We start from the raw sequence: 12,554 nt of genomic DNA, 5'->3' as shown, positions 1-12,554 counted from the left end.
GCTTGACATCAGTTTCAAATGATATCAAAACATTTAGTAGCATTTGTTAAAAGCTGAGAGAGGTATGATCCTCTAAGGGTGTGTCTTCCTGATCTTTTGTCTTTTATCTGTTTTAAAAGTCTTCAAAAATGTTGCAGATTTCTTTATGCCTTCATTTTCAATGATGCTTTTAGGTTTCACCCTTGTGTTTAGAATATCGGAGTAATTTTGATCTCTTATATCTTTGTCATGTTCATTGTTTTATTATTATTTGGGTATTGATATAATGATCTATCATGTGCTCGTTACAGTTTTCCAAGTTTTTCTTCCAGATACTTACCATCTTTTCATACTTTCTTTATGAGAACACATTTACAGTAATTGAATATTCATTGACTTGATCATTGGAGATTTTGACCAATGATGTACGCTCTTTTTGTCTTTTCAGAATCTGTCAATAGTTTGATGAAAGCTATTGAAATTTACACAGACATGGGAAAGTTTACAATGGCTGCTAAACACCATCAGTCCATTGCAGAGATCTATGAAACTGAGGTAAGATTTGAATGGTATTTCTGAAGAAGTGTAGAAATGTTAAATAGATTGTATACCTTGAAAGATTATGAGGTGGGAGAAAGGATGTGATGAGAGATGAGGGTAGGGCTCAAGAAATAATGTATTAAAAGGGTATGGATTATTAAAGATGGAAGGGGGAAAGTTGGTTAGAAGTGTTGGTGGAGAGAAGATGAGTAAGGAACTTACTTGTTTTCACAATCATATTTATGCCCAGGTGCTCATTTACACTGTTTGTAGGCAGCATGGTTTGTTAATATATGGGAATTCAAACAGCAACAAACTGTTGGGTCCTTTTTATTCTGTTTATGATAATAAATGTCAAAAACTCACAGATTAATTGTAAGAACAGAGAGGCATACAGATTTTTTGATAAAGAAAAAACTTGCAAACTTTGCACTTAACTAAGATGCAAATGAAAGCAGTCTGGGACTTAAAGCAAAATATTTATCAAGTTTATTCTTAAAATGTATCAGCCTCTTTTTTTTTTGGTAGATCATTCTATATATGAACAGTCATGTTGAAGCAAGAGTCCTGAGTTCTTGGCCTCATTCAAGGTAAAATGTTTGCCCATAAATTTGTATCCATTATCACAAATACAGTCATATGGATGAAGCCTTAGATTGCTTTATAGATCTGGATTGTTGAAGCTTTTGATAATTTTGAGTACTTAGATTAGATTACCTCTTAACACTCTTGTTTGTATGCTGAATAGTTTAAGTCATTTAGATGGCTCAGCAGGATTTGTTTCTCAGTCCATGAATCATTATAGCTCAGTGCTGTACTCTCTCCAGTTTGTTCATATTTTTTCAAGTAAGGTAATCAAAACTGAACACAGTAATCATGATGGGGATGCACCAATGAATTGTAAAGGGTGAGGATGATATCCTTGGCTGAAATTCAGAAGTATTACCTATGAATCCAAGATGTTTGCCCTCTTTACAGCTTTTGTGTACTACTTACTTATCTTTAAGTCATCAGATGCCACTACCCTCAGTGATTATAACATTGACAAAATGCATATACTTTGAAGTAACCAAACAAGCCCTGAACAGCTACTTTCTCAACTTAGTCTTAAACTCCACCCCACCAAATATATATCCATTAAAATACAAACTCCCCAGACCTTCAAGTCCCACTTTCCCATGTGTGATGCCTTGCATGGTTGCTCTCTTGTTCAGTGGGAGTGATTGTCCATTCAGAGTGACTAGAGGGTGTAAGCTGGATTCGTGGCTGTCATAGGTGAAAAGAGGGATTGAAGATTTTTGTGGTGATGCAGATATTTTGTTTTGGATGAGGTGTTATTCTAATTGAGTACTGTAATGCTGCATGTTTGTTGTTACTATTGTGGTGTCTGGGTGTTGTCTTGTGTTTTCGAAGTTGTCTGTGTTGAAAGGACCTTTATGTTGTGGTTTGCTAGAGATAATGGGAGGTTGTGCAGGAAAGACTGAAGTGGGATGGAGAAAGAAGTGCACCACGATGAGCTCCAACGTATCATTTGTGTTTTAGAGGTGAAGCCATGGCAGTTGGCTCTGAAATTGGTCACCTGCACTCTGTTGTTGTTATGGGCTGGTGTCAATATCTTTTGTGTGAGAATGTGCTGGGGTACAGTATCAAATGTTCTGTTGATGTCTGCTATCACTACTACTGTTCAGGGGGTGTTGTGGTTCGATGAAGTCATCCAAGATATGTTATATGAAGTAATTTTGTAGTTTGGTGGTGAAAAGGTTGGATCTGAAACCATGTTATGTTAGTGAGAGCAGGATGTTTTATTTAATTCTTTTGTGGATAGAAGGGATATATGATGATAGGAGGAGAAGAAGTTAGGTGGTCAGTTAGGTGGTTTGGAGGGTTTTCAGATCATCTTTATGTTGGGAAATTTCCAAATATAAGGGGATTCATTGTGAAGCCAGGGGTGGTTGAAATATATGTAATTGCTTAGATTACCACTAAGCAAAAGTCTTGTATGTGACTGATTGGTATATTTGTATATATTGTATATATTATGTGAAGTGTTGTAAGTTAATCTCATTTGGTCTTGGTGGGGAGATTTTATTAGCTTACATGAATAGAGTGGTTCATTTTTACCAATGACAAAAGTTTTCTTGTGTGAAATTGTCTGTGGCTAGGTTTATCTCCATTATAACCACAATCTGCCACTTAATTCATATTTGTGCTTGTAGCTTTTATGTTTGAATATTGGTAATGATTAGTTATAGTGGACTAAAGCTTACTATAATAACTTTTGAATATACTTTTACCTGTGTATATAAATGGTTCATATGTTTATGGTTAGATGGATATGCAGACCAATGACTTTTATGATTTCATGATCCATCGTGATAAATGTTGTTTTATGCAGGTCTCAGATATGGAAAAAGCCATCCAGCATTTTGAACAGGCTTCTGATTACTTTCGTGGTGAAGAAAACAATTCATCAGCAAATAAGTGTATTCTTAAGGTAGCCATGTTTGCAGCACAGATGGAAAATTATGAAAAGGCTATCCAGATTTATGAACAGGTATGGTATTTTTCATCATTGATGTTGAATAGCACCTCAGTTATTCAAGCAAAAGATCACCCACAAAAACACTGTTGGAGAAACATAAGCGTACAACTGGAATATAATTTTCCCACATTAGTTTCCTTTCTGTGAAAATTCAGTTTCTTTGGCCACATAACATTGCAGTGTTTCTTTTTTTTTTTTTTATAGAAAATGCAAACAGCCTGAGGATATTATGTTATATTTTGTTTTTATTTGTAATTTTTTTGCACTTCACATGATACTAGTGAATTACCTCATCAGGTAGAGATTTCCTCATTTATCTAACTTACTGATTTATTTATTTATTGTGGATATATGAGCCGCAAAAACAGGAAGCTCTAGTTTGCTTGATTTTTGCTCTACCGAATATCATATACAGATAGAAGTGTAAATATCAGCAGAAATATTAACTAACCACAATAGGAAGATTTTTTTTTTAACCTCTTTGGTTCTCCCACCAAGGTGAGGTAGCATCAGGAACAAATGAACAGTGGTGTCATTTGCACACATTCACTTTCTAGCTGTTATGTGTAATTCAAGGCCTGCTTACCCCCAGTAGACTGAATACCTGCTTCTCTCTCCATACACTGCATTCAGTTCCCACACCACCCATCAGTAAACATTAAACAGCCATGGTGTCATAATAAACCCTTGCAACAGACTCACCTTCACCTTGTACCACACACCCTCCTCTCTTCCAACTAGCACACATGCCATACTTTCTTGTTAAAACCCCACTGCTTCTAATAGCTTTCTCACTACACCATATATCTGCAGCATCTTCCATAGAGCATCTCTATCAACCATATATCACATGCTGTCTTCAGATCCATAGATGCTATATGCAGATCCCTCAGTTTCTCTCCTTAGTTCTCACACACATTATTCAAAGAAAACACCTGATCCATGCATCCTGCACACACTTGAAACCACATTTTTCTTTTCCAATCTGATGATCTGTGCCTACCACTGTGCTCTCTATCACCATTCAGTCTTTCATACAGCTTACCTGGTACAAACGACAAACCTATACCTCTGTAATTTGAATACTTACCTTTGTCCTCCTTGTCTTTATACAGTAGCATTATACATGCATTCTACCAATTTTCAGGCACCTCACCATGACCCATACACACACTGGAAATCCAAACTAACTCGTTAACTACACAGTCACCTCCTTTCGTGAGAAATTCAACTGCAATACTATCCACTCTGGGCGTCTTGCTACATTTCATCTTATGCAAGGCTCTCACCACCACTTTTCTCTTCACCATACCACTTGCCATGACTTTTTCACTACGCATACCTTTCCATCCCAAACACCCACATCTGCCACTCTGTCATCTGACACATTCAACGATCTTTCAGAATACTAATTTCATCTCCTCTTCATCTCATCACTTCCTGTTACCACTATCTTATTTGTCTTCTTCACCAATATTCACATTTGTTCTCTTTCATTTCTTACACTGTGGACCTCCTTCCAAAGTATTTTCCTATTCCTAAAGTTTGTTAATACTCACTTCAGTTCTCATTTTCTCTTTTCAGCTCTTGCACCTTCCTCTTGACCTCTTTTGCATTGGGGAGAAAGAATAATGTCTACATATCTCTTGTGTGTCATAGAAGATGACTGAGAGGGGCGGGAGTGGGGAGCTGGAAATCCTTATTTCTTTGTGCAGGTTGAGCATCCCTGATCTGAAAACCCAAAATCCGAAATGCTCCAAAATCCAAACTTTTTGAGCAGCGACATGGCAAGTGGAATTTCCAGACCTGACCTCACTTGCCTGTGTTGGGCTCTGATGCTCTGTTTCAGCCAGTTTATTATAAACTATCGTCACCATCAGACCTATGTGCCTTAATCACTGTGTTTTTTCCTTATTATCTACTATGTGTGAATAAGTGCAAGAAAATGATTGCTTATCAGTAGCATATAATAAATTCAGAGTCAGGAATGAAGGTGATGACAAACAACCACAGATTGTCTCCATGGGTGGCTGACATTGTGACACCTTAGCTTTCTGATGGTTCTATGTTACACAAACTTTGTCTCATGCACAAAATTATTAAAAATGTTGTATACATTACCTTCAGGCTATGTGTATAAGTTGTACATGAAACATAAATGGACTTTGTGTTTAGACTTGGGTCCCATCCCCAAGATATCTCATTATCTTTTACCCATTGTGACAAATGTGAAAAACAGGATGGTATGGAAACAAACGGGTTAGAGTGAGACATACCTCGATGTTTCAACTGTTCAATGGTCTTCCCCTGGAGATACTGATTCCAGCATTCAGTGGGACCATATTCCCCAGCAAGTGATGATCACCCAGTAGGACGCCAAGGTGTGTCGCTCTCTGATTAGATTGTTTGTTCTGCTGCTTGCACCCATTCACAGAGATCTTCGCTGCCTGAAGTGACCAGCAGATGACCACAAACCTTGTGCTAACTTTGTTCTTAATCCCTTCCTCTAGGTAAGCTCTCACATCATCACTAGACGGTTGATGTTAAGGCAACTGCAGGCAAGTGACAAACCGTTTTAGTTATAGTGTGAGAGTTTACCTAGAGGAAGGGATTAAGAACAACGTTAACACAAGGTCTGGATTCATCTGCTTGTCATGTCAGGCAACAGATGTCGCTGTGGATGGGTGGAGGCAGAAGGACAAGCGATTCAATCAAAGAACGACATGCCAAAGCATCTGACTAAGAGACCATCACTTGCTGGGGACACACAGTCCTGCTGAATGCTGGGATCAGTATCTCCCGAGGAAGACCATTAAACGGCTGAAATGTTGAGGTATGTCTCGGTTCTAACACGTTTGTATCCATACCATCCTGTTTTTCATATATCTCATTATGTATATGCAAATATTCTGAAATATGAAAAAAGCTAAAATCCAAAACTCTTCTGGTTCCAAGCATTTCCGATAAGAGATATTCAACTTGTTTCCAAAAGAAGGAACAGAGGAAGGAGCCAAGTGAAGGATTTTTTTCAATAAGACTCATTCATCTTTTCTGATACTACCTCACTCATGCAGGAAATAATGAATGTGCTTGAAAGAAAGAAGATATGTATATTTGAATATGTATTAGTGTTTCTCAGCCAATGTTTCCCAGAAAGGAAGGGTTCTGTGAAATTCTGCAGTGATAAAAAAGTTAGGGAGGCCCAGTAGTATATCATTTTTAAATGCAGCTCGTTTAATCCGAGCTTGGTTAATGGTTGCTATGAAATTGATTGTGAAACTATAAAATTTTGCTGAAGAAAAAGGGGAAAGGATGTTTGGAGAAGTTCAGGGTTCCAGGAAATATTGCATGTTGCTTACAGTGATCCTCAATCGAGATATGGTTTAAGAATCTTTGATATGTACATCTATGTATAGGTATATATAGGCTTAAGAAAAACCAGCAAATGCATGATTGAAAGCTAATATATGTGCATATGTGCTTTAAATACTTTAAAATTTTGTTTTTATTTTAGGTTGCAACAAGCTCCCTTGAAAGTTCTTTGCTCAAATACAGTGCTAAGGAATACATGTTCCGTGCTGCCCTATGTCACTTGTGTGTTGACTTGACCAATGCTAAGATTGCAGTGGAGAAGTACGAGGAGATGTACCCAGCATTCCAAGATTCACGAGAGTGTAAACTGCTTAAGGTAGGATCAGATTTACCATAATGTTTAAATTGATGCCAGCATATAGTTCACTGGTTAGCTCTGATGAATGTGAACTCATGCACTATGCCCATATGGGTTCGAATCCTGGTTTCGACAGTCAGCCATATCAGCTGTCCACCTCCTTAAGAGATCTGCTTTAGGCTTTGGTATATATATAATATTTAGCCTATATGAGAACCATAATGAGAGAATTTTTTTTCCCAAGTCTCTCATCTGTCATAGAGAAAAGTATGTGATTGTTTGGAAGTACAATTTTGTAACAGTAAGGATAAGAACAAAAAAAAAAAAAAATTTGTAGAGCCGATTCCCATAATTTTGACACTGCCACCGTGAAAACCTTGTCATCTTGACCCCTTGAATATTTATATGATTTATTCACTGCAAGTTTGGAACATTATGAAATTTAACTGATGTTCACACTACCTAAGGAAGAAGTTTTTTGAAATCAAGACTGGCTAAGATGACCTGTTTGTAATGGATAGAAAATGAGTGTGGTTATGAGAAAACAAGATGTGCCAATACAAAAGCAAAAACAGACCTAAAGTGGCCATATCAACTGGCTGTAGGTTCCTCTCATTAGGAATCTGTTACTTTAGATGGAGTCACCTTCGAAGAAATATTTCTAGGCTGTGCTGGAACCTTCTTCAGGTACTTGTAGGTTGCCTCATTTTTTCAGTGCCAGATGCATTTGATTAAGCCAGACAGTACCTGTACATGATTTCTAGAGCATATTAAGTGCTCATATATTCATGTAGAATTTCAAGAAATAATGTAATGCTCACCAAATTTGTATGAGAGGTGGTTGCTAATTTTTTTTTTAGAAAGCTGTGTTATTAGGCTCAAGATTATTGACAAAAAAGTTGTCATTGTTCATCAACATCTTAATGTAGGATTGAATGAGTAGACTGAAATGTTGAGTGGAAGGTGATGTTTTGTAAAGTGAAGATAATCTTTCTAAGTCTTTCTGAAATCTTTATGATGAAGTTACAGTTTTAGCTGTTCGTTAGACCAATAAGCAGTTCTTTTAGTGGTAATTATAATAAGCTGTACTCATTATCATTGGGGCTAGAAGCTGCAGGGGAATTACAATAATCTCAGAATTATGTAATTTTTTTTTTCTTAGGACACTTGTCTTTCCAATTGTAAAGCATGGGTAGTTGCTTGTATAGTGGTAAAAAGAATACAGTAACTGTGGTAAAAGCTTCAGAAAGTAAATCCTCAAACTATAAGGAATCATTCTTAGGTTTCAGGAGTGGAAAAGGATGTGTAGAACATGTTTTGAAAAATTTGTTAGAAATACTTGGAGGAAGTTAGGGATTTAAGTGTGGCATTAATGAACCTAGAGAAAGTGCAGGATAATGTTGACAAGGATGTGTTTTGTTGGAGGAAAGTTGCTTGATGTAACAGGGAGTTTATATTGGGAGAGTATGAGAAGGCGGCAGGAGGCTGAATAGTTCCACGAGAAGGTAGGTCTGCATCAAAGGTGTGATGTCACCTTGGCTGTTTAATCTGTTCATGGACTGGGTGGTGAGGGAGGTGAATGGGAGGGTCTTGGAGAGAGGAGCTGGTCTATACTTTGCTAGAGGTGGGGTTTGCCTGAGAGATGAGTCATTTGCTGTTCACAGATGACATGCATCTGGTGACAGATTGAATAGAAATTCCTGAAGATGATGACCGAGTTTGGAAGGGTGTGTGAGAGAGTAATGAAGGGGTGTATGAGAGATCTTATATGACAAGGAATACAAAGGGCATGAATTGTGTAGTGGTAGAATGGATGAAAAGTAATACTTTGAGGTGGTTTAGGCACATCGAAAGAATGCAAGATGGGGAAGTTTACAATGGGAGTGTGTGATAGTATGATTAAAGGGGTTGGTGTGAGGAGACCACCTGTGACATGGGGAGATATAGTGGAAGAGTACAAGAGGGAGAGAAATGGTGGAAGAATGCATGGAATGTGTATGAGGGAAGCATGTGCTGTTACCACTCCCTTGATGGGAGTTCCTGGGTGGGAACGGGCATCAGCGATATAGATAGACAGATTTGAAGTCTTACCCTGTAATTATTTTTACTTTATTTGTCCTTACTTTGGCTTTTCTTCGTCAGATGTACATATCCAGTAATTTTCAACTATTTTATCAATAAAGCACTGATACAATAGTTTTTTATAATGATTCACCTTTATTATTCCAGGCACTTATGAACCATCTTGAGGAGCAAAATGTGGATGCATTTACAGATACAGTCAAGGATTATGACTCAATCTCACGGCTTGATCAGTGGTACACTACAATGCTACTCAGGATCAAGAAATCAATTAATGCTGAGGACATTTGTTAGGTGCTTCAGAAAAGAAATTATATTAAAAAAGAATTGAAGAGGCACCAGCAGTGGGTACTGTTATGGAAAGCAATAACTAGGGTGATGGTACTGTGGCACTGATGACATAGATATGGGAAAAGATATGACTTGGATCATTGGAAAGTTAGGATGCTATGGCATCATATAAAGTGCAACTCGGAATTAGCATTTGGGAATCAGGATGGATGTGTAAATTTCTGTGCAGTTGTGTAATCATTGATTTAGAAGTAGAGAATGACAGTAGAATAACTATATAAGTTGAGAGAATTCCTGGTAAAGTGTAATAAGTATAAGAATCTATATCTTGATCTCTCATGATTTAGATTTTATTGTAAGTGTTCACATTTTACCTTTATTCAAGATTAAGATAAAACCAACAAAATCTTCAAGTGACTGTACATATAATTGGGTTAGGTTGTTGCCATAATGATCTGACACGTATGGGTAAAGAATATGAAAGATAGAATAAAGAATACTTTTGGCCCTTAAGAGAGTGAATTGTATACTGTAGAAGTGTGCCACAGAAGATAGAAACCTCATCCTAGTTGAGTTGTGTGTACCCAGAACTTTCCCATCATTTATGCGCTTGGTTAGTATGCCAAAATCTTGAAACTTTCTTTGTAAGAAAGTAACAGGAGCCTCTAATCTTTAGCTTAAAAAAGTTGTTAGAAGAAATTAATGTAGGAGTTGCTGATAAAAACTGCGAAAGTTTTCATTTCGTATGTTATTTGGGCAATTGACTTATGGAGGGAAACTGATATGTGCTGTCATGAATTACGTGAAGTTATCATCATCCTAAGTTAAAGATGGAGTACTATTTTCTACCACATTGAACAGATCTTTTGTTTTTATTACTGGTAAAATTCTCTGGTGTGAAAATATTGTGTATTGTTAGTTGCATTAGTATAGTAAACTATGAAAACTTGATTATGAGTATTTTACAGATAGCCTTGTACACTGCAGTATTGTATATTTTTTGCAATGCAGTACATGTTCCATAATATCACTAGTAACAAAGGATCACATGATGCTTCAAAATGCAAGTTTTTGTGTATAAACCAAAGAGGGAATGGTGCAAAATTTTGTAGGGTACCTGAAAAATTCATATGGGAATTTTTCACCGCCAAATACTGTAATTTCCAGGACCAAGATGCTTGTTACTTGAAGATGACCTACAGTTTACATTTTTAAGTGATTATTATCTATGTTAGAAAAGAACTTGATTATTTTTTAAGTATGGAAAAAATTTTCATGATTTATTATTTGCTTGAGCAAGAATTGGTCCTAATTTCTGTGTATTAAAGTAGACATAGCTGTTATATGTTTTTCATAGTTTCTAGTGCAAGCTATTGATGTATGCAGTAGAAATTGTCGTATTCAGAGAGGCCTGACATTCCTATCTTTAGAGGAAAGATTTTTATTCCATTTAAGGTTTTAGTTAATTATGAATCATTTGTCATTTATTGGACACCAATGAGCCTGTGAATTTTGAAACTAATGGAAGGCCTGATGAGAATAATAGCTGGGCTAGGAACTCTTGACCTGGGAGTTTCCTAATACTGGAATACTTATAGCTAATTTTATGATGAATACTTATAGCTAATTTTATGATTACAATCCTGGTGATTGTTGCTATATGTATCCCCAGCTCGAGAATCTTTGATTGGTTTCACCATAAGTATGGTAAATTGCTTCTTTGGGATCTCTCTCAGCTAGTTTAACTAGTTGAAATTGAATACAAATTTGAAATTTTAAGTATATTTTTGTAGATTTGTTACTTTCATAAAAATTACTAGTATTCATAAATTTCAACTGTTTATTACTTGGTTTCACAAATGGAAACTGTTAATGCAAGCATAAGAGACACATATACTTCACAGTGAAATAATTATCCTTTTGATTTGCTCTAATATACTTTCTTTTTAACATGATGTTTTGTGTACCTACATGAATTGTTTTACATAACAGAGTGTATTTTAATTGGATCTTTATTTATTGAAATAAAAATATTGTGAGGAATTATACATTTGCCATAAGGTTTGTTAACAAATTTTGTTACATATAGATTAATTGGTCTTGTCTTCTGCCCTTTTTTCAGTTGCTTATAAGTTGTGACTGAGACCTCAATCACAATCTTGGCTTTAGTTACATAGTTTATTTTGGTGGTTCTGCAGTATTCGAGGCAGATATTAGTAAAGAGTACCTCTGAAAATGTCGAATTAGAGGAGCACCTGCAGTCTTAAAGCTGTAACCCATTTTATGTAGTTTGAATAATGATGACTTGTTTTGTTGGATATTTTAATGTTAACTGCATGCCTGTTACTTATGAGACTTTTTATTAAATCATCTGCACAATAAATTTACTTTGTAAATCCTTTTGATAGTGAAATGTTTTTGAACTTAAATAGCCTCCAAACATAGGTAATAGTCTAAAAAGCTAATTTTACTATCTCATATTTGCCATCACACGTAGAATAAATTGCACTTTTTCATTTATTGAATGTGTTATTTAGAAATAAGAATGACTGATTTTGGAAGCAGTTGTGTAAGTGAGAACATTTACGTTTTCAAAATGCCTCTATAGTCCTTAATTTTCCTGTACCTACGAGTAGAATTTTGCACTTAAAGGGCTTTATTGCTCGGTTGTTTATATATATATTTGTTTTAGAAGGCACTGGCTTGTTGGCATCAGATGGCCGTAGAATTTTTTATGTGGGAGAGAATTGTTAGAGTGTCAGACTAGCTTTCTTGTTTATGGCCTTTTTCCTCAAGATGTTCTCTCCACAGTATTAACACTTTTGTGTATTATTGTAGACAGAGCTGTTGCTGTTTTTTTTCCCTGTTCTTTTTCTAATATCTGTGCCAATGTTTGTACTTGGGCTACTTATTTTCTAGGGTTACCCTCATTCCTTATAGACTGAAGGCCTTCATTTCGTGAAATGCAAGCAGAATTCAACATTTCTCCATAGTCACACTATCAGGTAGAGTTTTTCAGATATTTATGTTGATGTTGGGTATGAAACATGAGAATATGAGGCATAGTGACTGAAATGTTGGGAGATTATATTTGTTTCACCTTGCTTGGAACATATGAAATTGTCTGTTAGGTACCATTGGTTGTCTTGTTTTTTAATATGGACGTGGTACTATGATTTTATAATAAAGAGTGTAACGTTTCAAATGTCTGCTTTAGAGAGACATTTAGTGAAACATTTCATGAAATCTTTTAAAAGTTTTTACAAAAGAAGAGCACACTGAATTTTTTTGAGCTAGAACGTGTTACATGTTAGAGGTGATTTGATATTGATACTCTTGGCATTTTGTCCACATTCATATGGAATTAGTAATACTAATTAGTGAACAGATATGTGCTCTTGTGTTACTATCACTTGTTATTTGCATTAGTTTATTACATAGCTACAGCTT

The 12,554-nt window shown here is 36.0% G+C and overlaps 1 protein-coding gene across 1 annotated transcript in view; it reads left to right on the top strand.

The window, feature by feature from the left end:
- alphaSnap (Alpha-soluble NSF attachment protein) overlaps positions 1–11,487 on the top strand; it is a 37,239-nt gene extending 25,752 nt beyond the window's left edge. Inside the window, exons 3-6 of the mRNA XM_071683759.1 lie at positions 428–534; positions 2,915–3,073; positions 6,576–6,749; positions 8,961–11,487. Of these exons, the coding sequence (XP_071539860.1) occupies positions 428–534; positions 2,915–3,073; positions 6,576–6,749; positions 8,961–9,107 (587 nt within the window). The 3' untranslated portion in view covers positions 9,108–11,487. The remainder of the gene's footprint in view (positions 1–427; positions 535–2,914; positions 3,074–6,575; positions 6,750–8,960) is intronic.
- The last annotated feature ends 1,067 nt before the right edge of the window (positions 11,488–12,554 follow it).

The sequence above is a fragment of the Panulirus ornatus genome, chromosome 3 (genome assembly GCF_036320965.1).
Source record: "Panulirus ornatus isolate Po-2019 chromosome 3, ASM3632096v1, whole genome shotgun sequence".
In the NCBI taxonomy this organism is placed as follows: domain Eukaryota; kingdom Metazoa; phylum Arthropoda; class Malacostraca; order Decapoda; family Palinuridae; genus Panulirus; species Panulirus ornatus.
The sequence above is the reverse complement of the archived record's forward strand: the minus strand, read 5'-3'. Positions and strand labels throughout refer to the sequence as shown.